This window comes from Melanotaenia boesemani, chromosome 21 (genome assembly GCF_017639745.1).
Source record: "Melanotaenia boesemani isolate fMelBoe1 chromosome 21, fMelBoe1.pri, whole genome shotgun sequence".
Classification (NCBI taxonomy): domain Eukaryota; kingdom Metazoa; phylum Chordata; class Actinopteri; order Atheriniformes; family Melanotaeniidae; genus Melanotaenia; species Melanotaenia boesemani.
In genome coordinates, this window is record NC_055702.1 from 19,073,401 (window position 1) to 19,098,924 (window position 25,524).

General features: G+C 41.1%; 1 protein-coding gene across 2 annotated transcripts in view; it reads left to right on the forward strand.

Moving 5' to 3' along the window:
• The window catches only part of LOC121632216 (transformation/transcription domain-associated protein), an 81,438-nt gene that overhangs the window by 43,334 nt on the left and 12,580 nt on the right, over positions 1–25,524 (forward strand). For both annotated transcript variants that reach the window (XM_041973469.1, XM_041973470.1), the window contains 18 exons: positions 190–403; positions 567–746; positions 1,011–1,157; positions 1,922–2,041; positions 3,220–3,507; positions 3,721–3,858; positions 4,084–4,196; positions 4,509–4,644; positions 6,760–6,951; positions 9,214–9,409; positions 10,500–10,618; positions 10,759–10,905; positions 11,500–11,600; positions 17,575–17,776; positions 18,944–19,105; positions 23,397–23,487; positions 23,791–23,996; positions 24,944–25,205. In XM_041973469.1, the coding sequence (XP_041829403.1) occupies positions 190–403; positions 567–746; positions 1,011–1,157; positions 1,922–2,041; positions 3,220–3,507; positions 3,721–3,858; positions 4,084–4,196; positions 4,509–4,644; positions 6,760–6,951; positions 9,214–9,409; positions 10,500–10,618; positions 10,759–10,905; positions 11,500–11,600; positions 17,575–17,776; positions 18,944–19,105; positions 23,397–23,487; positions 23,791–23,996; positions 24,944–25,205 (3,014 nt within the window). The remainder of the gene's footprint in view (positions 1–189; positions 404–566; positions 747–1,010; positions 1,158–1,921; positions 2,042–3,219; positions 3,508–3,720; positions 3,859–4,083; positions 4,197–4,508; positions 4,645–6,759; positions 6,952–9,213; positions 9,410–10,499; positions 10,619–10,758; positions 10,906–11,499; positions 11,601–17,574; positions 17,777–18,943; positions 19,106–23,396; positions 23,488–23,790; positions 23,997–24,943; positions 25,206–25,524) is intronic.

Sequence of the window (25,524 nt, forward strand, 5' to 3'; positions counted from 1 at the left end):
TGGCCTTGTTAAATTACTGAAGTGTGTCTCAGTGGCGCCTAGTAGTGATTAAATGTCTCTCAGGTCTGTTACTGTCTGTGTAATGGCTTAATGGTAAAATGTTCAGTCAGGGTGGCTTTTGTTATCCTGTTAATTGACTTTAGGCAACGGTTAGAATCTAACAATTGTGTTGTCCATCACACATTTCAGGGATGAGAGTCTTTCAGGAAGTGACATCACATCCAAGCTGGAGCCAGCCTTCCTATCAGGGCTTCGTTGCACTCAGCCATTAATCAGGGCCAAGTTTTTTGAAGTGTTTGATGCCTCCATGAAACGGCGTGTCTACGAGAGGCTACTCTACATCTGCTGTTCCCAGAACTGGGAGGCGATGGGTAGCCACTTTTGGATTAAACAGTGCATTGAGGTAAACAGTGCTATTTCTGATTGTTGTTTTATTATACTTTTATCTGGCAGTAAATAGAATATGCTGTTGATGCAGAGAAAGTTATGTCTTTTTCCTTTTGTAGTTTTTATTTCACTTGTCACTTATGCGTGTTTTTTGTTGCACCTGTTTGCATGTTTGATAGTTGTTGCTGGCAGTGTGCGAACGAAACACCATCATCGGCACCAGCTGCCAGGGATCCATGTTGCCTTCTATCACCAACGTCATCAACCTGGCTGACAGCCATGACCGGGCCGCCTTTGCCATGGCAACACATGTCAAGCAGGAGCCGCGCGAAAGGGAAAACAGTGAGACCAAGGAAGAGGTGGGACATGTGGATAAATGCCCACAATTTTCATATTGTGTTTCTCTTCCATCATCCCACTGAAAATATGTTTCATACTGTGAATCTCAGGGATGATTACAGCTTTTTCTTTTGACTGATCTTTTTTTTTTTTGTTCAAGAAGTCGCCTGTTATTGATGTCATAAAATGCCCTTTCAAGGCAGTCTTTTGTCCAAAAAGAAAACCTAATGTCAAAGCTTTAACATTAAGTAATCTTTCTTTTTTACCCATTCATTCCCTGGTAGGATGTGGAAATTGACATAGAATTGGCACCAGGTGACCAGACAGCCATTCCCAAGACTAAGGAACAGGCTGAGAGAGACACGGGCAACCAGCTGCACATGCTTACCAACCGCCATGACAAGTTTCTAGATTCATTACGGGAAGTCAAGGTATGATTCTGCAACCAGTTTGTACAATGTTCTTTAATCTAGACATTAGTGAAATAGACTAGGTTTTGATAAAACTTGAAAGAAATTACCTTGATTACTTTGAAGCTACTACTCATTGTACAAAATCTAGAAATACTTTTTAAAAAAATCATAACCCAGAATGTTTTACCACCATACTACCTACAAAATCAGGACTCAGTTTAGAGATTTATACAGGTAAACCACACAGTAGTGCTTTTTAATCAGTACTACTCTTTCGTTCAAAAGGAAAGGTGTTTGGGACTTCTTTATTTTTCTTATTTTTTTGGGCAACTACTTTAAAGGTACGGTGTGTAAGAATTACTGACATGTAGAGGTAAAGATGGGTATAGAAATAATTTCAAGGGTCAAGCACAGTTGTGAATGGACACATGTCCATATCTGTGAGTGGATCTCGTGGCCTCAGGTGCAGCATTACTGGTAAGTACTTTTGGTGCATTTTTAAGTCTTAATTACCCCAAAGGTGCCCCAAGCAAAGTTGGTCCAAACATGGCCGGCGTCATGTTTGGCCCACTATTTGTTTTTGGACCCACGTCAAGTAGAAATAAATGGCTCATTCTTAGAGGATAAAAACATTATAGTTATTTTAGTAAAGTTATTAGATACCAATAGAAACTTGTGAATGTTTTTAATGATATATTACATTTGTCTGTTATTGACCTATAATTTTGTTACACACTGCACCGTTAAGTAGTAAATTTGAATTGTTCTCTACTTTGTGTTAGACGGGGGCTCTTCTGAATGCCCTGGTCCAGCTTTGTCACATCTCTACACCTCTGGCTGAAAAGAGCTGGGTCCAGCTTTTCCCTCGTCTCTGGAAGATTCTTTCTGACAGGCAGCAGCATGTGAGTATAATTCAGTGGCATGTGTCTTTAGAGAACAGAGAAGTACTCACGGCAGATAGTTAAGGTTAGATTTAGACTTCAAGATCCAAGTAAATTATGTTGCTTTGTAGTTTGCCTGCAGCCTCAAAATTTCATGCTTATCAGTATGTTTGTGCCACTTTGTATAGAAATGTTATTTAGTATGTTTGTTGCGTTCTATTTTACCTTTGCATGACATTTTTGTTTTTTGTTAAAGCCAAAGTTGTAACCCTCATTTCCTAATTAAAAATGACACTTTTTTTTCCACTCCCCATATTTGTCTTGCTTTTGCAATTTTTGTCACCAGTACACACCAACTCACCTGCTATCCTTTATGGATATTAGCACCTTTATTAAGCAGGTTGTATATCAGGCCATCTCATTTCAGCAATTCTGCTTAATGAGACCTTTATTTCTGCTAAACACAACAAAAATTAGAAAGCTGAGTCACCAGTGCAGCCACCAGTGAGATTCAAAATAATGTCTTTCTATGACAAGCCTGAGGTCACTAATAAGTTGCATGTTTTATATTCTGATGCCTGTCTTACCCCCTTACTTCAATTTATGGTGAAAATAAAATTATTGCAACTCAGGCTTCATATCCTCGGGTCAATCTTTACAAGGGAATTATAGAAACTCATATTCTCCTAAGGAAGGAATGTGATGACATTGGCGTTATCCACTGCCAGTCTAATTAAAGTTACCATCATAGCATAAATTACTCATAGCTATCAGCGAGCAGTGTAAATCATATTCATTACAATACATCAATGGGTGTCAATCATGATTTTCAGAGTGCTAACTGCTTGATCGTGCTCAAAATCTGATCTGTTCACACACAGCTGTTCTAAGAGGATCTGATTGAGTATCCATTTCAAGTTTCAGCTGTCATATAATGAGTTTTTCCACAGATTTTGCTTTGCTTTTAGTGACTACAAGTGCAAAAAGTTGTAGGAACTTGGCACCCAATTTGTCATCTGTCCCCATCCAGCCTTCTTGGTCATCTTACTCTCTTTTCCAGTTTCACAGCTCTCTTACTGGAAAATGGCATCACATTGCATCCCGTACATGCAACAAAATGCCTTTATCAATATGCCATATCACTGTACTGCTGCTAAAGTAAAATTAGGTGGTTGATGCTCCCTCTCTTTCCTCTTCAGGCCTTGTCTGGTGAAATGAGTCCTTTCCTGTGCAGCGGTAGTCACCAGGCCCAAAGGGACTGCCAGCCCAGTGCCCTGAACTGCTTTGTGGAAGCCATGTCCCAGTGTGTGCCTCCTATTCCCATCCGCCCATGTGTTCTCAAGTACTTGGGCAAGACGCACAACCTCTGGCTGCGTTCCACTCTCATGCTGGAACAGCAGGCCTTTGAAAAGGGTTTGAGCCTGCACAGTAAACCCAAGCAGAGCACTGAGTTTTACGAACAGGAGAGCATCACACCACCTCAGCAGGTAATGCATTTTTTATTCTTTTAAGCTTGCTCAAGAAGCAGAGCTTAATTATCACTTTCTTTCATAATAGATTTGTCATATGCTGGAGTCATGTACTTTAAGTTAGACATTTTGCCTCTTGCTTTGTTTGAGCTCTTCATCTCATTAGATTTACAGCTGATATATTTTCCAGTTTGTTCTGTTACCATTCTTATTTGTCCTTAATCTGTGTAGGAGATTTTGGATTCCTTAGCAGAGCTCTATTCTCTGCTCCAAGAGGAGGATATGTGGGCAGGCTTATGGCAGAAGAGGTGCAAGTTTCCTGAGACTGCAACAGCGATCGCCTACGAGCAGCATGGCTTCTTCGAACAGGTTAGAGGAAGCTTCCAGAGTATACAAATTACATACTAAAGTTAATGTTGTCTAATGCAGTTGTCCTGCAAATAAACCCACTTAAAGAAACTTTTCTGTTCTACTGTATTGATATTGTGGAGGAAAAGGTTTGCAGTGCTAAGAATGTACAGTATATTGTATTTAATAGCAGGTTTTGTTACTTCTAAGAGTGTGTTCTACAAATCCCATATCATGTTTGTTCAGGCCCAGGAAAGCTATGAGAAAGCCATGGAGAAGGCAAGAAAAGAACATGAGAGGAGCAACATCTCCCCAGCCATTTTTCCTGAGTACCAGCTGTGGGAAGACCACTGGATACGGTATAATTTCTGGAGCAAAAATACATTTGTATCTTTAAATATATGTATAGATATGTTTTTTTTGTGGATAGCTTTTAATTCTATTCATCACATCAATTGTACAGTTCTTTTCAGGTCTATAAGTCAGACCTTTTTTTTCTTGTCAAGACAGCTAATATTGGTCCTTATCAAAAATAAACAAAAATTGACTGTAGTTTTGCACAATAAAAAAATGTTATATCGTTACAATTGCTAAGAAAAGCTAAACCACATGCAAAAGCCTAAACTATTCAAGGTTCCTCAAACCTCTGCTCTCTTTTGTCGTTGTTTAAGCTGTTCCAAAGAGCTGAACCAGTGGGAACCGTTGACTGAATATGGCCAGTCAAAAGGCCACTCAAACCCTTATCTAGTCCTCGAGTGTGCTTGGAGGGTTTCAAATTGGCCTGCCATGAAGGATGCTCTGGTACAGGTAAGAAAAGTACAACCTTTATGCAAAGATGCATGTATGTATATTTTTCTACACACATTCAGTTGGGTGTAGGTTGTAGTTGTAGTAACCTCAACAATATGACCGACTGATAGTGATAACATGATTATAGCCTCTAGGGAACATCATAGAGGCAATGGAGTCTGTAGGCTAAAACCTAGAGAACCAAAGCGATTCAACTAACTTTTCTTTAAAGCCCCTGCTTCTGGTATACTACTGTATATTAAGCACAGGCCCCAGTGTTAGTGTGACGTATAGTAACTTGATATTGGTGCTGTCTAGCCCCTCCATAACCTGACACCTCCTGGGAGGATGAGTGAGGAGGCTGTAAATCTGTGGAAATGCACTTCAGCTGTTTTGTCTGTAAATTTACTAGCCTCATGTTTCCTGAAACAGATTGTGGATGGGTGCTGAGCGTGTGATAGTACCTGACATATAACAAATACTCCTGCTTTGCTCTTTCAAGGAGACTTGGAACCAATCCATTGAGTCACTCTGTCCTAAGGTGACATCTAATTAAATTGTCTGGATGGCAACACCAAGTCCACTACATCACTTCTTCCTTGTTTTGGTCTTACCTTTCTGCTTTGTTCATTCCTCTTTTGTTTTGTATCTCCTCAACTTCTCTTCATTTGGTCTTTTTTCTGATATTACCACCTTCTATACTTTCACTTTGCCCTCCATCTTTTCATCCCTAGCTCCTCAGCTCAGGCTGTAAGAGCTAATATTTATGACAGCTGTGCGTGTGAATAATTACCTCAGCATCTGCTGCAGGGTGATTTGTTTTATGGTGGAGAATAAGAGCAAGGCTTCGCATTGCCTGCCTGCTCGCCATTCGCCAGCTCAGAGACGAAGTCCACATGTCCCTCCTTTCAATTAAAGCTGGTTCTTGATAAGAGCGGCCCTGTCTTCGGGATATTCATCAAGCATCACCTCTGATAAGTGGGCTTTGACCGATCACTGTAATTTTCTCCTGACACAGAAGAGCTAATGCAAATACACACCTGTGCTTTGTCTCTCACTCTTTTGCCCTTTTTTCTTTTCTTTTTGGCCTTCTCTCACTCTGCGCCACACTCACAAACAGCAAAGCACAGGTGTGATGTAGGAGACTCCCCATGGCTATTATTTGTTTAATGTTTATGCACTCAGTGTTTTAATCAATAGCAGGACCTTTTCCACCCCCCTGCCTCTGTGCCAGACTTGTCAGGTGTATTAGTCATTCGCGGAAAGTCAAGCTGAAATCGTTTAGAAAATAAACCTCAAACAGTATTGTTGGGTATTTGTCTGAGAAGTAAATTATGCAAAGAAAATGACACTTGCCCCTTCCCCTCTGATGTTTTCTTTTAATCAAGCTGCCACATCACAACAGTGTGAAAAGTGTGTGCAATTTACCTTGACATTATGGGAACAAAGATGCACAGAAAAACAGCTCACCATGAACACCAAACATGTCAATTTCTGGACGAAGTGCCACTAATTCTAAATTTAATCCAAGTATTTCACTGCACTTAACACCTACTTCTCACAGGCAACTTGTCTATGAATCATGGCTTTTCAGTTGACCACTGTTGTGCTATTTAACAACACAGCTACAAGGTTTTATAAAGATAATTGTTGGATCACTGCATCTACCAGGTTAGCTACCTGTAATAGCACAAGTGTTACAGATAAATAATAGGTTCTAGATAAAAATTTACTTTCTATTGGAAAATTAGCGATTGATCTAACATTGACTTGGCTTCCTTTTAGTCTTTCGGAAAAGGCAAGATCAAACTGGTTTCCAGTGCGTGTATAGAAGAAAACCTTTTGATTAAGACAGAAAATTTTATGGCGAAACAACAAAAAAGAAGACTGATAAAATACACTAATATAAACATGTTTATCTCATCAACATTGGGAATGATCATGTGTGATAGTAATAAATGTTTAAACTCCACTGCTGGTGCACAAATGAGCCTGGGAACAGTTATCTGCCTCACACGCCTGTAACGAGTGAAATTTTCTCAAGAAATGGTCATGTTTGCCTAATTATTATCTTTGAAAAACAATTTGAATACTATTTGAATATGGAAAGTGACTTGGTGTGTAAATTTCCAGGTGGACATGAGCTGTCCCAAGGAGATGGCTTGGAAGGTACACATGCACCGTGGCTATTTGGCTATCTGCAACCCAGAGGACCAGCAGCTCAACTTCATAGAGCGGCAGGTGGAAATGGCCTCTAGCCAGGCAATTCGTGAGTGGAGGAGGTTGCCTCACATTGTCTCCCATGTGCACACGCCACTGCTGCAGGTCAGTACACAAAACACACCAGTTTCACTGTTGAAAGGCTGACTTTGGATTTATTGTGATATCCAGAAGGATTAGTGAAGGGAAGTTGGTTTATTATGATAAGTCCTCGAGGAGATGCATGTCAAGAGATCATCTGTAGCTCTGACACACTGTGCTGTTGAGCATCACTGATAACAGTTTATATCTCCTTCTCACACTCCATTTTGTAAAATTGAGATAGATGATTGAAAAAAGAAAAAAAACTTTAAGCCTCTTTGATTCCACACTAAGAGATTACAATAGATAAAGCAAAGATGAAAAAAGGCGAATGGAAAAAGAATTCAGACTTAGGTGCAGATAATTGAAAAAGTGAAGAGTGAAAAGAATCTTGGTGGAGGCAGGGTGGATGTAAGGAGAAGAAGAAGAAAGAGAGGTAGTTTGGAATTTCTGTAATTACTTTCCAGCCATCAGATAGTGTTTGATTAAATACCTGCAGCACAATTACATTTACATGATGAATGGGATGGTCTTAGTGAAGGTTAGAAATGGCCCATCAGCTGATATGAACCGATAATTCTGAAAAATATTGTACTTCCTAATTTATTTTGTTTAGGGAGATTTCATTTCAATGTTAGGGAGTTGAGTTTTTAGTACAGCTCTGATTCACTGCATTTATCTGATCAAAATGGGTATTTAAATGGTGTGACTATAATCTTTGGTATTGTGTGCCCGTGTGTGTACACACTCCCAAACGTGCAGTCTAATTATTTACCCCAGGCAAGCAAAAACAAGCCATTTCTTCCTCTACCCAGCCAAGTGACCTGCTGTAAATCTCCATTCCAAACTCTGCATCTCAGCTTCAGAGCTCCATGAGCCATAGAAACCGAGAATCCCAGACTCTGCAAATACTTCTGGCTTCAAATACCATTTGAATCAAGTTATCATCAAATCCTGGCTCTCAGCAGTAACTGACGATCAATGGATTATCACCCTCACTATCGATTACGAGGCTTGGCATTAATATTGATTGATGAGTAGTTATAATGGAATGATTGATTATGTTCACAAAGCTGCTCTGGGCCAATCAATGAAGCTTCTTTTCAGGGGATGAGATAGAAACCCTTGCTTATCATTTTCACATTTTTTCATCTCCCCAATTTTTTTTCTTTATTCTTTTCTTTTTTTATGTGCAAATGGAAGCCTATTAGCTTTTGAAGTAATATATGAAGGTATGATTAGCCCTGCAAGAATTTTAGCTATTAAAAATGTTTAAGGTATACTCACTTTCCAACACAAATATAATGTGTTGCTGTTTTTTGTGAATTTCTTATACATTTAGAAACATTTTTGTTCTTCTAATTAGTCTGTAAAATTGGCTTGAAAAGTGAAAAAACAACCCAGAATTTTCTATAAGTTTAGTATAATGATAACATGGGACATGATAGTATAGGATACTTTTAAAGGGGGTGTTCTTTCAGAGCTGTGAAATATATCCTCATGTGTAACTTTTCCTGTGTGGTAAATTTATAACTACTTTATATCTGATCTGTATTTTTGGTGACTTTCAGCCCTTTTGATGGTTGATTATGATTCTTAATTATGAAGAAGGACTAATGTAGTTTGTGTGTTTTACAACATTGTTTTCATATACTCTTGCAGTCTATCCCCCATTAACAGAGCAGTGTCTGTCCTTCTGTTCTTGTCATCTCACTTCTTTTTGCTAGTTCCATCGATTTCCTGATTTCCATCTCCCCTGTTATCTTTGTACCTCTTAATTAAACCCTCCGTATCTGCCTTATAACCATGTTATGACCTATACTTCGTACTCTTTTCTCAGTTTCCTCCTTACCTTTCTTTTCATTACATTTATTTAAGCTTTCAGATATGCTCTTCATTGTTCTGTAGATCAGATAGAAGAAAAGAGAGCTGAAGCCAAAGTGCATAATACATTTTTAATGGTTTTGGGGCACTCAGCGCTTTAGATTAGACATCAAAAAATCCTCCCAAAAAGGCATGAAACCAACACAGAAAGTCATAAGATTCTTGATATTTTGTAAAACTTTGGTGGCGAGACAGTGATAGGGAGCAGAAAGAGGTGATTTAAGTAATTCAGTACAAAGAATATAAAGACAAAAATATTAAGTGTTAAATTTAGCTGTTCAATTTTGAACAGTCTTGACACAACAAAGTTTCGACTTGAAATGTTTAAAAATCTGAAAGATGAAGGAGAAAAAAAACAAAAAAAAGCTAAGAACATATTTTTAATGACCATTTTTTCCCCAGGCTGCACAGCAGATCATTGAGCTGCAAGAAGCCGCCCAGATAAACACAGGGCTTCAGCCTGCAAACCTGGGTCGCAACACCAGCCTCCATGACATGAAGACTGTGGTGAAAACCTGGAGAAATCGGCTGCCTATTGTTTCTGATGACCTGTCCCACTGGAGCAGCATATTTATGTGGCGCCAACACCACTACCAAGGTATGGCATACTCCCCTGCCAGTAAATAAAGGAACATGTGTTTTTTAGGCATTGTGCAAGTGTTGTCGGATGTCACACTTATGCGTAAATGTTTGTGTGAAATGACTGTGGCTCTATGGTTATAGGAACACATCTTCTTTAAGGGCCCATTCACACCAGCATTTTTGATTCAAATCCTAGTCCATTTCCTCCGAAAGTCTGCTTCGCTTGGGGTATCGTGAATGCGCAAATAAATTCTGAATCGAATCACTAAAGCAGACTCGGTCTGACAACAAATGGATTTGGTCAAGCGGACCAAATACAGGAAGTGGACTATAAAACAAAGTGCATTGTGGCTTCAGCACATGACATACGTGTGTGTGTGAGACGATAGGCAGTTCTGGACTGGAGAAATGCCTCGCAGTCAGCTGGGGAAGAATCTGGTCAAAGTCCTGACATAAATCTGATCAATCCAAAACCGCAAGGATCTGATGCAGCTCCATATGTAGCTTTTATGTACTAGAAACCAAAGCCGTTCAGCATTACCCAACATATGAGTTTTCTTTGTGTGTCTCGCGGACTAACCTGGTGTGAATGTACCCTAAAAGACCACTTCTGCCAAAAACCCTCAGGGTGTCTGTGCATATCCAAATGTCATCCCACTAAAGTACATTCTCTCTCTACAGTATAGAATTAACACACAGACACGTTTACCTTGTTTGCTGCTTAGCTCTCTCCAGCGGTCACTTTGAAACCATTCAGAGGCAGCCACTGCAAAATGTGATGTCTCAAGCAACTTGAGCTCCAACTTGCACTGAGAGCTGAAATAATGAAAACATGGTTTGGCAGCACCATGCCAGTAAAATCTCCTTCATCTATACGCGACAGCCTTCAAACCTAAAGTGAAATGGAATTTTCTTGATGAAATTCATCGCCATGGCTCATTTAATGCTCAATATGTTTGATGTCCCCAGTGCCCTCTTCTCTGTTAAGACAGCAGAGCTTTTCAGGGCATTGGAACATCCCCCACTCTTCATTCCCCTCTTTCCTCACTTTATCACCTGTATAAAGAAAAACGCCATTTTCATTCCTGTTTTTTTTCTGTCTGCAGCCATAGTGACAGCATATGAGACAAACACACAACATGATCCAAACAACAATAATGCCATGTTGGGAGTTCATGCCTCAGCTTCTGCTATCATTCAATATGGCAAGATAGCTCGTAAGCAGGTAATGTTTCAGGCTCAGAAGTCTGTTTCAATTTTTAAAAAAAAATCAATATGTGTTAATTAGGAAATGGCATCTGTTATTAAGTTTCTTTTACTCTCCTTTTAAGTGGTCTTTGTTAAAGCATGTCATACTTTCTCCAGGGCTTGGTGAATGTGGCTCTTGACATTCTGAGTCGCATCCATACCATCCCTACAGTTCCCATCGTTGACTGCTTTCAAAAGATTAGACAGCAGGTCAAGTGTTATTTGCAGCTGGCTGGTGTCATGGGCAAGAATGAATGCATGCAGGTAAGACTAAAGATACTTTTCTCTTTAAATATGGTTCCATATGTACACTTGGGCACTATCTAACCCTAGTACATGAACACATTTGATGCGTACTTTGTTTCTTTTAGCAGAAACTGGTTATAGTTACTTTGTGTGAAAAGTAGAATGCAGTGTTTGGGCTGATGGTAGGTGACAAGTTATAGCAGTGAGACTTAGAACAGACTGTAACTCAGGAACTTGCTCTTTAGCCCATTGAGTGCTCTGATTAATAGAAGCTGTTCAGCTCACCACAAGTCATTAAAAGTGCCAGTAGACACTCTTCTGTCTCTCCCGTTTTTTTCCTTCTCATCTCTGGTTCTCAGTCTCTTTCTCCTGCTGCACATCGTTTGTCACAGCAGTACATAGGAGACACCTAATCAGAGGCTCACCGCAATGGAAGTTTAGTTCCCTTAACACCTTTCTTCATACTTCTTAATGAACAGTGAGCAGTGTGTTTGCCACTGTCTAAAACAAAATACTGTTGAATCTTCTTTGTGATGTCCTTCTATTGCATAGATGAAAGTTTCCCTCCTGAAGTTTTTTCTTTATCCTAAGTTGTTTTTTGTTTTTTTTTAGGGTTTAGAGGTGATCGAGTCAACCAACCTGAAGTACTTCACCAAAGAGATGACAGCTGAGTTCTACGCTCTTAAGGGCATGTTCTTAGCACAAATCAACAAGTATGTCCTCCAGCTGTTCTGTCTTTGACAACCCTTCCAGCTTTGCATAAGAACTGTCAATTTCACTGAAATCTGTTTTTACCCTTTTGTTTTTAGCATCTAAATCTGTCTGTCACAATCTTTTTTTTTTTTTTGTAATGTCCTAAAACTGTTCGGGGCCCCTTAAGTCTGTGTGGGTGTTTTAACCTGCCACTACCTGACAATCACATATATTTATGTGTCACTTCCTACCACAAAGTGACACCCCTTTAAAGTAATGTTACTTGATATCATAATGTGACATGGCTTGGATGTCGTCTCTGACATCAGGTTGTTACAGTGTCAATAGTTAGTTTTTGGCTGCAGGGGGTTTGCCTTTGGAGCACACAGCTGCAGTCTTCACGCTCTGCTGGGCTGTGCGCACTCAAAATTTTGTAACACCCCTTACTCCTCACCACCACCTTTTCGCCCATCATCTTTGACATGACATGGTGTCCTGAGGGGTGAAAGACAAATTGAGGACGGCTTATTAAATGTATATGCAGCTCAATAATTAACTCAAGGCAATTTGCAGGAATCTCTGGGATCAGCAGAACTTGCCTCCACCTCAGCAGGGTTTATTGCAATCATTAAGTTTCCCCCTGCACCGAGGGAGAATTAACAGCAGAGTGGAGGTTAGGGGTTTGGAGGTTTGTGTGCATTTGTGTGTGCGTGCAACCACATGTGTTTAGGATTTTGGGATCATTCAATTAAACGGGTGTCAGAGATTTGACAGTCTGCTGGGTGCTTGTGCTCCTGTTGAGCTGGGTAGTAGAAACTGTTAATGTACTTGAACACTCGCAAAATGACTGAGGAAACCCCATTAAGTATTACTGGAGGGTCTTTGGCTCTGACTCCCATAGCAATCAAGCTCCAATTTTTTAATCACATGCCAAAATGCCTTCCATAATAACACATTTTAATTGATTGGTATAGGAGACATTTTACCATTAGTAAGAAGGAAAGTAGTGTGGAAGCACTCCTAAAATGGAGGACCATTTACGATCTGCAGCTCAGTCAGACTTTTCTCTGACAGGCCTGTCGTCTTATTTTGACTGGAGGTAGTACGTTTTTGGGTGCTTCTTGCACTTTTCTTTATTAATCAGCGATTGAGAGGTGTGTAATATATATATATATATATATATATATATATATATATATATATATATATATATATATATATATATATTCATGGCAGCCAGAAGTAAGAAGTTGCTTGGTGTTGTGAAAATAGCCGATAATTTGGAACTTACTTGTCTGTCAGCTGTCTATACCTTTACCTGCTAAGTTTTATTAATGTTGGTGTGTGTTTGTTTGTGTGACTACTGGGTAGCAGTCTCAAATAAAAACTTTAAAGCTGATCATTCCACATATTTCTCTGAGCTGTAGCAATATTCCTCATGGTCATTGTTTTGAATTCAGATAAATGCACTCTATATGTAAAGTTTTTGCTGCAACTCTGTATTTAGTAGGAAAAAAATGTAAAGAGGTTTGATTTAATCAGAAAATACTTACAAAACCAAAACATTGCAACATGTTCTCTGTTAAGGCTGTCAAAAATAACTCGTTAACGGCAGTAACTAATTTATGCAATTGCGTTAAAATTTTTAATGCATGAGCAGCATCTGTCATTTATGACGGCGATACATGGAGGTGTCTAAGGGAAGACCGGCTGGCTCTATGTATGGATTTGAGGTCTTCACACTCGTGAGGGATGAAGATCCTTTAATACCCACACTTTACTGGTGAGAGGATTCAACACCTGCACTTTTCCCACATTAAAAAAAAGAAAAAAACTTCACAGAGTTCAGCAAAAATGTCACTCTTCCAATGGTCTGTCAGACTCCTCCTTTTTCCCGCCCTCTTCTGTTGTTGTGAATCATAACGGCCATGGTCGGGTAATCAGCTTTTCTCTCTTGTTGCGTTTGTTTATCCTTCAGCTGATATTGTTTGCCTTTATTTCATATAACGTTTCAGTATTAATGAGATTTGCTAGTGACACAGCTGTAAAATCTACAGCCATGCATACATCTAAGAAGAAAGATCCGGTTCAGATATCTAGTAGGAGGGAAAGCAAAATGAAAGGAAGCAAGGGGACGTGTTCTCTAAATCGGCTGTGCAGATGTTGGAGATCATTTAGGGGGAATAAATTATATAAGAGAATTATGGGCCGCACATTTAACTTCATCCTGGGTGTTAATGATGATTTTGAGGGGATACAGGTTGCAGTTCATCACTTTTCCCCCATGTTTTGCTGGCATGTTGCACTCCCAGGCTAAGGCTCGTACTCTGAACAGATACCTTGTGAAATACAAATTCAGGATTGTCACACATGCATCTCTGAAGCGCCTTCTGCAACAGAATGATTGGTTCACTTCTGTCAACCTGAAGAACGCGTATATCCACATCCATATTTATCCTCCCCACAGAAAGTTCCTGAGATTCGCTTTTCAAGGAATCTGCTACGAATACCAAGTGCTCCCTTTTGGTCTGTCTTTGAGCCTGCGGGTGTTCGTGTGGTGCACAGGAGCGGCAATAGCTTGGCCACATACCTTACCTGGGCAATTGGCTGCTGCTGGCACAGTTAGAGGAGGAGGCCAGGCCACACACGCATATTTTTGTGCAGCACCTGTCCAATCTGGGTTTTGTAATGAATACGGAAAAAAACATTCTGTTCCCAGTGCAGGGCATAATCTTTCTGGAATTGTCCCTGGGTTTGGTAACTTTCACAGCGCACCTCATAGTGGAACATGTGAAAACTTTCAAAGCTTCCCTCACGCTCTTTTGTCCTGGAAAATCTAGTTCAGATTGTGTCTTTAGTTTCTCGGACTGATGGCGTCCGCTATTCTTGTAGTCCGTCTCGGTCACTTCCAAATGAGGGATTTTCAGCTTTTGGTTGACTCATGTGGGCTAGACCCCGTGCATCATGGCGCATGGAGAGTGCTGGTCACTTTGGTGTTTGCCAGGACGCTGCGTTGTTGGCAGGCCCTTTTCTTTTTTGACACAGGGGGTCCCTATGGGTCACGTCTTGTCCAGGAAGGTGGTCATGACGGGCTCAAGCCTTACGGGCTATGGTGGGATCCACGAGGGTCGATCTGTGAGGGGTTGGTGGAGTGTTGCTCCCTAGCGGTCTTATAAATTTTCTGGAGCTTTCGGCGGTGTTCCTCTCCCTGAAACATTTCCTCCCGTCCCTCGTGGGCCATAATGTCCTGGTGAGAACTGACAGTATGATGAAGATGACGTACATCAACTGTCAAGGGGTGTGCTCCCATCAGTTACACATGTTAGCATGCAAATTGGTCCTCTGGAGCAACTGTCATCTCCTCTGCTTGAGAGCGACGCATGTCGTGGGAGCCTTAAATATGGGCGCAGACTTGTTGTTCAGGGGCACGCCAGTATACAGAGAATGGAACAGATTTGGGCCCATTGAGGTCGGGCCACAGTGGATCTGTTGAGCGGTCAAGGAACACTTGCAGTGCGCTTTGTTTTGTTCTCTGCACAACATGGATGCTGCCCTGGGCTTAGACGCACTATTGCACGCCTGGCCAACTGGGCTTCTTTATGCGTTCTCTCCCCTGGCTGTGATACCCCCCATTCTAACCAGAGTCAGGGAACACGGCCATGCACTGATATTAATAGCTCCGCCTTGGCATGCCGTGCATTGTTTGGCGGTGACATATCGGCTGGTGCATGCTCAGCCCTGGCAGCTCCTGCTGCACAGGGACCTGCGACTGTAGGGGAGAGGGATGGTCTTCCAACCACACCCAGAACATGTGGCATTGTGGGCTTGGCTCCTGTTCCAGCTGTGGGACTCTCACAGCAGATGATTTCCACTATACAAAGTGCTTGAGCCCCCTCCACCAGGTCGCTGTATGATTGTAGGTCGGGTGTGTTCATGAGGGATGTCAGATACGGCCACATTCCTTTTCAGTGCCCAGAAGGGGTGATTTTGTCATTCTTGCAGGATCTGGTTGACAAAGAAAAGCCTTCTCCACGGTTAAAGTGTACTTGCTGGCTATTGCTGCCTCTGTCACGTGGAGTTTGGGAACCGAACAGTGAGCCAGCACCTGCCAATCTGCCTTTTTATGAAGGGAGCGCGCAGGCTTCTCCCTGTGGCCAGACCGCTGGTACAACCATGGTATTTAGCTGTGGTTCTGGAATGGCTTAAGGGCCCTCCCTTTGAGCCACCAGAGGGGGCAGATTTGAAACACTTTTCTCTCAAGACAGTGTTGTTATGGCTCTGGCTTCGGCTAAACGGGTTAGCCAAAGCCTCTTTTGTCTGTTTCTACATGCTGGATGTCTCCACTCCGTGCGTGGCATGTGAGATTTTGCTGTCCTGATTGGTAAACGGAATTCTTTTCCCTGTAGGTAGGTTAGTGGATGCTAGTGACATTTCATGTGCTTTTGGGGCATCCGTCATGTGCTCAGCTTTTCCCGGGTGATGTAAGGATGATTTTGGGGCCTAACCCCGCCTTTGTGCCTAAGGTGGTGGGCTCATGTTCTCCTGTTGACCTTGTGACTTTTGCTGCCTCACCAGGGAAACCACGGTCATGTACATATGTCCAGTCCATGCAGTGTGCACTTACATGAATAGGACTAAAGCCAGATTTGTGCTCGCATGACGTCTGTGTGCGGTCATTTACGGCGTAGCTGACGCTGGTGAGTTTGCTTTCGCACTCGAGCGTAGGGGGTGTGCGTCGTTTTGGTGTTGTGTTGCAGTTTGTCCTCCTCATCTGAAGGTGGCAGGATGAGTGGTATTGGCTGGTAAACTCACCAGGTCAGAGTTCTTTTGATGGTTCACGTCAGTTCTGGTACATATTTTCTGTTTTAAAACAACAATGGCATCCAGTATGGTTAGGTGTCTTTATTAGTTTGTGGAAGATAATGAAGAAATAATTCGATCAGCTTCTCATCAACTTGATCCACTGGTTAATGTTTTTAAAAAAACTGTGGTTACCACACAAATTCAGCGAGAAGATCCAGATATCCGGCAACACGTGATTCCAAACTGACCAATCACATGGGAGTACCTCTGCATAACAGTCTGTGAAGCAGGGGTGCACGTCAGGTCTGGGAGAGGTGCGCGTTGAGCCTCTGCGTAGCTACGCCGAGCCTACGGTGATTACGTAAATGCGGCGCAACCATAAATCCGCCTTAAGGGTCTCAGGTGGAGCGATCAGTTGTTCGTCTCCTGGAATAATCCTAACAAGGGAAAACCTGTCATGAAGCAGCGCCTATCACACTGGGTGATGGAGTCGATTTCTTGGACCTATAGAGTCAGGGTTTGCAGCCTCCTGAGGGCTTGTGTGCACATTCAACTCAGGGGGTTTTGCTATCCTGATTGAAACAGAGTTCTTTTCCCTGTAGGTTGGTGGACGCTGGAGTAAGCTTGTCCATCAATTCGGGAGCCACCACATTCTTAGTGAGACATCAAGCGGAATATTATGAAAGAGAACTTTGAGTTATTTGCTTAACCCCAGTTCTCTGAGTAATATGAGACTGATGTCTTACCAGACAGCCCTTTTTGATTTGGTCAAGTAAGTAGAGGGGCTTATCTTGAATAAGGTGGTGCTGTCCGCATATGCTATTTAAAGTAGGTAGCACTAACTGATGCAGATGGACATGTTCACCAGCCAGGTGGGCTTGGCGTAATGGATTAATGCTTCCCCAGGGCTGCAGAGATACGTACATCCCATAGTAAGACATCTTGCTCATACTAGTTAGAGAACCAGGGTTATGCAAAAACCCAAAGTTCTTGCAGGTGTTTCATCAGCAACTTTCATTTTTTAGACTTCCTTGTTATATTCTCGCTTCCTTTTTATTTTTTCCCTTTTACTCAAACTTCTGTCCTCTCTCTGCCTAGCTACCTCCCATTTCCCTTTCCCTTGACATGCGTTACCTGTAAGCTGTCTTTTCCCGTCCAACACTCATCAAATCCATCTTTATTTTTGTTTAGATCAGAGGAGGCCAACAAGGCCTTTTCAGCAGCGGTACAAATGCATGACGTCCTGGTGAAGGCCTGGGCCATGTGGGGAGACTACCTGGAAAACATCTTTGTCAAAGATCGTCAGCTCCACTTGGGAGTCTCTGCCATTACCTGTTACCTCCATGCGTGTCGCCACCAAAATGAGAGCAAGTCCCGCAAGTACCTTGCAAAGGTGAGGAGAGAACTGGGAAGGAAGCAGTTTTTTTTGTGTGGTCTGCAAAAAGTAGACTCATTATGGATTGCTGATAATGGAAACTTAATCACTGGTGCCTTGATATTTCTTGTACACAATTGAAGGAATTTTTTTTCTCCCTTGCTCTGAAACGAGCAGCCTTTCTGCTCCCCACACAGGAGCCTCAATCAGACCTTATTGTCAAGAGGGTCACTTTTAATCCCTCTTTTCTTGACCTCATATCGTCCATACATTATTGATGCTGATAAGATTCTGCCACAGTTACAAGCAGAGACCAGTAATTGGATCGATTACAGTCTAGCGATAGACTGAGTGGATGGGTTCCCATAATGGATCAATACTGATGTTAAGACCATCCACTGGCACCAGGGGTTAACAAACTAATGGCATCCCCCGACACCACAAACTCGTGACCTTTAACACGATTCTTCCTTTCTCCACCAGTTTAGTAATTGTAGCAGTTTGGTAAGCTTTGTGTGCCAGTTAAAGAGATGAACCTTTCACTAACAAGCATCCAGTATTCTTAAATGAAGACACAAAACCAGAAACCTCTGGGGTCGGGCTTAAAAATCAAGTTTGTCCTTGCCAACTCTAATTTTAGCTTCATGCTTCTGTTCACTAGATTTACATTTACATTTCCTTTTTGGTGATCCCACACCCAACCATTGTGCTGCCTGACTGGGTTGGCAGTGCTTAGCCCTGATGGATGAAGTGAGATGACCAGTCATTATCTGTAATTATACTCAATCTGTGTACTCAGGTTGGCTTTCTAAAGTGTACCTTGGGAGTTAAATGGGGTTAATGTCTTTATCATAATATAGATGCACACAAAAGCACATCCGAGAACTAAAGATCACCAATGCATTGGCTCTAGTTTGATCATTATAAGGATTGCCAAGATACACTCATAGTGACGCTCTGCAGCTGCCCTCCTACTGTGAACACAGCCAAAAAAAACAGCAGCAGTCTGAGTAATGGTTGAGACTTTGCCCCTCTTTACTCGATTTCTCACAGCAGTTTACTTATTTTAAGATATGTTCAGTATTTCAATGTGACAGAGACAAAAAAAATCCTTTTTAAAGCTGTTATTTTTCTTCCCACCTGGCTCTCCTCTCACATTTTCTAATTCTTCTTTTGCATTTGTAGGTGCTGTGGCTGCTCAGTTTTGATGACAAGAACACACTGGCAGATGCTGTAGACAAATACTGTATTGGAGTACCACCCATCCAGTGGTTGGCATGGATACCTCAGCTTCTAACTTGCTTGGTTGGGTCAGAGGGGAAACCCCTTCTTAACCTTATCAGCCAGGTGAGGTCATTTGCAAAACTCCTGTTGCCAGATCCTAATTCCTCTTTGTAGTTAAGTTCTTAAACATGATATCACTAGAAACACTTGTCAAAAAGCATGTCAAATAGTACATCTTCAGTTTTGTGTCTGGATGTCTGTCGAACCCATTAATCACTCCTTGGCTTCTTTCATCCATTTGGAGCAGCACATCTGGTTGGTGTGTTAGCATTAGTCCTCATACACGTCTTTCTAATCAAGATAAATTAACTGCATTCATGGCAAAGTGGTCTCTCTCCTGCTTCCTATTTACCAAATTAAGCATTCAGATTTGTTCACTGTCCCTTTTTACAGCAATTTATTGGCTTTCACCAGTCCCTGGTGAATTGGCTTTTAAATTATTTGTTCAAGAAATGATTATAAAGTTAATATTGTATGCATCCGCACTGCGGGAACAGAGCTAGTAATTAAACCGAAGACTAATTTGCTTTGCCTAATGGAGTATTATTTCCGCACAATTTAAAGAGGGTGATCTTCAAAGAGTAGTGCGCTATAACAAACGGAAAACCTCTCAGCAGAGCAGGAATATTCATAAAGGATATTAGAGAAAGTGTGAAGGAGGATCAATGGAAAAGAGTGAAAAGGCAAGTAGGGAGAAAGTGTGTAGGATAGATGTAGTTACTCCTTTGGTGATTGTGCCCCCCCCCCCCCTTTTTTTTTTTTCAAGTTGGCCATCAAAGTTAAGAAGAGCTGTAGAAACATGGTGTATATACTGCATTTATGTTGGTATTTTGGATTTTTCTATGACGCGTTTATGTATCTTATCTAAGGGACAGTAGAACTCTACATTAGTGACGTGTCAAGTGCAAAAGAGCCGATGCTTTGTAGTGAATCAGAAGAGCCGGCTTGCATCGAGGAAGAGCCGGCTCCCAGTTTTTTTTCCTTTAGCCGCGTGCTTAGCTCTCAGTGCTCAGCCCCAGCTCTGCCCACAGCACTGCTTTGTTTGGATTGGCCTGCATGGACAGGCGGCCAATCACATGTGAGGATATACGTTCATACCTTTGTGTGAAAACCGAGGGGGGTTAGATGGCATCACACTGCAAGTGAGACAGCAGACAGCCGTGAGGAGAGTATGTGAGTGAGTGTGTCGTGTCATCAAACATAATTATGAGTGACACCCGAAAGCGAAGTAGCATCTGGCTGCAGTTTAAAGTTATTGGAAACTATCAAGGAGAATGCCTTCACCGCAAAATTTAAATAACCATGAGAGCCGGTTCTACCACAGGCCTGCATAGACATATGGGAACTGTCCATCCACAGTTCAGTTAGAGGGGAGAGGGCAGCTCACCATCTACTGACCTTGGTGTATCTCAGCCCAAAACAACAACTACTGCAACAACTACTGGGTTTGGTTCGCGTTCACTTTTGTGGATTTGTTTGCTGTTTTTTGTTCATTTGTGCAATCAAGGAGTTTCGTTGAAATATTAAAAGTGGTTTTATATCAGAAAAATGCACAAAAGGAAGCAATTATAAGGCTTCTCGTAAAAATGCTGAACACAAAAAGGGTTTTCAAAACACAAACCATTCATTTTTGAGAAGTTAAGGTAAATTATGGGGCTACAAAAGATGCTAAATGAAGAGCTGTTCGGGAGTCAAAAGAGTCGGCTCTTCTTTGGGAGCTGAGGCAAAAGACTCGGCTCTCTGAAAAGAGCCAAACATCCCATCACTATTTTACAGCTGAGCCATGTGTTCCTTTTTCTGCACAAGCAAACATTTAGTAGGTGACAAACATCTGTTTTTCAGTGGCTGAATGTTATGCTGTGTTTGCTTTTTGATGTGTTTTTTTTTTTTTTTTTCCTTTTGCGTTCGATAAAATACTAGTTTATCAACAATAACAAATGAAGGATAAAATAGCTAAATTTCAATAAACATTTATTAAACAATATTTTGTAATAGAGACAAATATAACGAATAAAGAAAAATTATAAAAATGTAAAGGGAATATCTGTAAGTAATAGGCTGATGCAGATTATCTTAAAAATGTTATTTTAGCAGCTTGATTTACCAGTTTATTGCTGATCTCAATAGATGCCACTGTATGACAGATTTTCCTTTTATGGAAATTTGGTTGGCCTTGTCATCCTGCATCAACTGAAAGGTTGACACCATATTCTTCTCTCCCTTTTTTATGTAAAGAATAAAACACATTCTAATGCATGACATTCTTTATCTCACCTGCTCGTCTGAATTATTTAGAGTTTCTCTGCAGTGGCGGGATGTTTAAAAAAAACTTATGCTGAAATATTGATGAAGGTGAGGAGAGGAGCGCCTGGGGGCAGGCGGGAAGATGAATCAGAAGTTAGTTGAGAATCGTGCCATCTCTTCCTACAAGCACTTCCACCCTCCCTCATTTCCTTCACCTTGTCTACTATCTGCTCTCTTCTACTCAGCTCACCTAAACTTCACTAAAATAAGACATTTTCTATCGGCCTGTTAATGTGAGGATCTTTGATTCCTCCTCTTCCCCTTGTCCTGCCTTTCTTTGTCATCATTAATGCAGCTGTTAGCTGCCACTCTCTCCTTACTTCTGGTTTTCCACTCATCTTTCTCCTTTCAACGCTGAAAGTAGCATTGTATGCACTACACATTCACTGTACTTAAAATGTAGAAAAATGACAAATATTAGAAATGGGGAAGTATGTTTCTTAATGTTTAAATACTTTCTATGTGCAATTAACAGTTTTTATATATGTGTTTACTAGAAAATAGAAGCTGAAAGAGGATCTGCCAAAATCCCAAATTGTTCTTTTCATTGTCCATGCAGACTAAGAATTACATTATGTTCTGTTTAACCATGGCTCAAGCCAAGATTTGTGTCATCTTAATTTGTGTAATTTGAGAAGATGTAATGGAATGTGGATACAGCCAGGGAAAGCTTGGAGGTTCCAAAATCCATTTAGTCTTTGGCTATACTTTCAAAAAAAGGATCTTTTTTTCCCTTCTCAGGTAGCCCCTCTGACACCACCCATCCCTAACCTATCTTTTATCATATTTAGCTCAGTTTTGTTGTACAGCTGTGAAGGTATCCCTTCCTGCCCTTCAGGCATATAAAGGGTATAGTAAGGATCAAGTAGCCATGTAATTGCAGCTTATAAAATTGTGCTCTGAGACCTGAGAGGACCTTGTTATTTGGTCTACTATCAAAAGCTGGGTTATTTAAAAAATATTTAATTTAATTTAATTTTTATTTATTTATTTACTTACTTATTTACTGTCTTTCTACTTAACATTATATATCAATTTTATATACAATGGCAAGGAGGAGTATGAGTGCTTTGAAGTGCTAAGTTGGCCATATTTTACCCATTTAGACCTGATGTAAGGAATGCATGTTATTAACCTGATACAAAATGAGCATCAGACATAAAGACAAAGGAGCAATGACCTTAAAAAACAAATATTACAATAAATAAAATTAATTGTAAACTACTGAAAAGCCAGTAGTTTACAATTAAATGCTAAAGCCCTCAAATTGTTTTTAGTCTCTTCAGTATGAGGAATTTATTTATTTTTATTTTTTACATGCAAAGCTTTTAGTGATTTATTGCAGTGGTCAACCACTCATGTTTTCCAGTATAATTTAGTCACACGTGTGGAATTTGGGTTGTTGAGAGATAGCATGTAGTTATATTTATCGAGAACTTCTGCTGTACATCCATGACTTGGAGATCACCTTCAATGTGTTTATTTACCTTTTGTGCATGATGACGATCTGCAGAATTCAAAAGTCCTCTCCAGAGATTTTTTTCTTTAAGTCAAGAGACTACTACATCACCATAAAACATGTTTGCATTATACCTCACTATTGTAGTTATTTTCTTTTCCCATCAGGCCCACAAAATATGATTATAAACCTGTAAATGAGCAGAATGTAGGTTCCTAACCCTAAAAACAGGCTGTTTGAAACTGCCTTATCCATTAAACATTCCCATGTTGACAGTGGCTTCTTGAAGTCTTGAAAGCAGTTTCATCATCAGTCACATTCACTTTTTTTTTAATTCATCCATGACATGTTTTTAACTCTCCCCCAACTCCCCTGACTCAAGGCTTCAAACGCTTTTGCTGTTCGCAGAGGTCTTTGGCTGTATCAGTATGATCTTTCTCACAGATATGCGTACAGTACCTCCTCGTGCCTCATTCTATCTACATCACTTCCCTCTTCACCTCTGTCTTCCTCATCTCTTTCCCTCTCATTCCTTTGGAGTACAGAGGGAGAGGCTTTGAAATATAATCTGTGACCCTCTTTTATCTCTAGGTGGGACGAGTGTACCCCCAGGCTGTCTACTTCCCAATCCGCACCCTTTACCTGACTCTCAAGATTGAGCAGAGGGAACGCTACAAAAGTGGTAAGTAAACATGGCCTGATTACGGACTGTATCCTGTTGCCATTTCACTTTTTAAAAGAGTTTTCGAAATGAAAAACAAAAGATAAAACAATGTTTTAATAAGCCCGTGATTATTGAAGTATAAGACAGGCTTCTTCTTTTTCCCCTATCTCTGCTTATATGTTCTTCCAATTTTTTTTTTTTTTGCGTGATCACATTGTCATTGTTTCTTCTCCCTATTGCTTTTTTTTTTTTTCCCCCCATTTCGCCACTTCTCTATTTTCCCCTCTCATTCTTTCCTCCTTTTTACATTGTACCCCTCAGATGCATCTGGCCAGCAGCAACCCACTTCAGTAGGGGCCCAGCCTCACTCTGGGGCCTCTGATCCGGGACCTATCCGGGCCACTGCCCCAATGTGGCGCTGCAGCCGGATCATGCACATGCAGCGAGAGCTGCATCCCACTCTGCTCTCCTCCCTGGAGGGCATTGTGGACCAGATGGTGTGGTTCAGAGAGAACTGGCATGAGGAGGTGAGAAGAACAGAGGTGTTGGTTTTGTGAATGTTGAATTTGTCGCTTTGTGTGTGTTTGTAGTGGATTGTGGATCAGATGGTGTGAAAATGATACAGATGGTGTTAAGATGGTTTTTTTTTTTTTTTTTGGAGTGAACAGCTTGTGTAAATGTGTGCTGTGTGATTGTGTTAAAGAGATTGTGACAGGTTGTAGGTTTTTGGGAGGGGGGTTCGTTTTTAACGTAGCATTTAAATGAGTCTGAACAGTTGTCAGACCTACAATAGTCATAGAAGATTATATTCTAAACCAAATTACCAAAATGCCTCAAATTCCCCAAATGTTGGCTATTTATTGAGATGTTTTTTTCATCAGTTACCCTGCAGCATCTAAGCTCAATGTGTCCAGGATTTGTGCCTGAACAATTGTCCAAACTAAAATGAGCAAATTCCTCTAACTGGAGTAGGCAGCATCCACGCACACAGGAGCTAATGTAGTTTGGAAAAAGTCTGGGAGCGGGAGAGAACTGAGACAAGTGATTGATGGGTGCGAATGAGCGTGTAGGATGTAACAGGGGATCTAGGGCCGGAAGTTTGTTGGTGTGTGTATATGCGTGGTTACCTGTGATGATTTGGGGACTCTTCACAGCAGATGCAGCCTCCATGCCTCATTCCACTGGGTGTGCAGGGTAAAAGCATGCTATATTGTCACCACCTTCCTGCTCTCTCCTCCTTTGGTCTGGATGGCATCACATTGTTGAATCTCTCTTCCTGAACAAATATATTTCTGTTTCTCTAGGTTTATGTGTTTATGAAGAATATGTGTATTTGAGAAAAATAAGACTAAAATGATCCTTAACAGTGTATTGATCCAGATTTATCATAACAATAAGGGCCTCTTGAAATATATATATATATTTTTTTAAACATCAGTATTTCTTTATTTCCTCGTTAAACCTTTCCCTGCAGGTCTTAAGGCAGCTCCAGCAAGGCTTGGCTAAATGCTACTCTGTGGCCTTTGAGAAGAGTGGAGCAGTGTCTGATGCCAAGATCACACCACACACACTCAACTTTGTCAAGAAGCTAGTAAGCACCTTTGGTGTTGGCTTGGAGAATGTCTCCAACGTTTCCACCATGTTCTCAAGTGCTGCGTCTGAGTCGCTAGCCCGTCGAGCACAGGCCACAGCCCAGGACCCTGTTTTCCAGAAGATGAAGGGACAGTTCACCACAGGTTGGTTGGCTTTTTAGAGATACTCTAATCTGTGTAGACACTAATAAAACAGGGCAGGGAATCTACTCTTCTGTCTCGTCTACTTTTCTAAAACTTGGATTGTTCACTTTAGTTCCATGATCACAAGTTTACAACATTGCAACTTACACTTGGTAATTTGAAGTGACGAAAACTGTGAAACACATGTTCTCAGCACACATAGGTTTAGGACAAGGTGTGACAATTGCCCAGGTAACAGCACCAGTATTACCTCCTAGTTTCTCTCCTTGACAACATTCACAACGGTTGTGGGAGAACATACGCTATAATCTGGTACAGA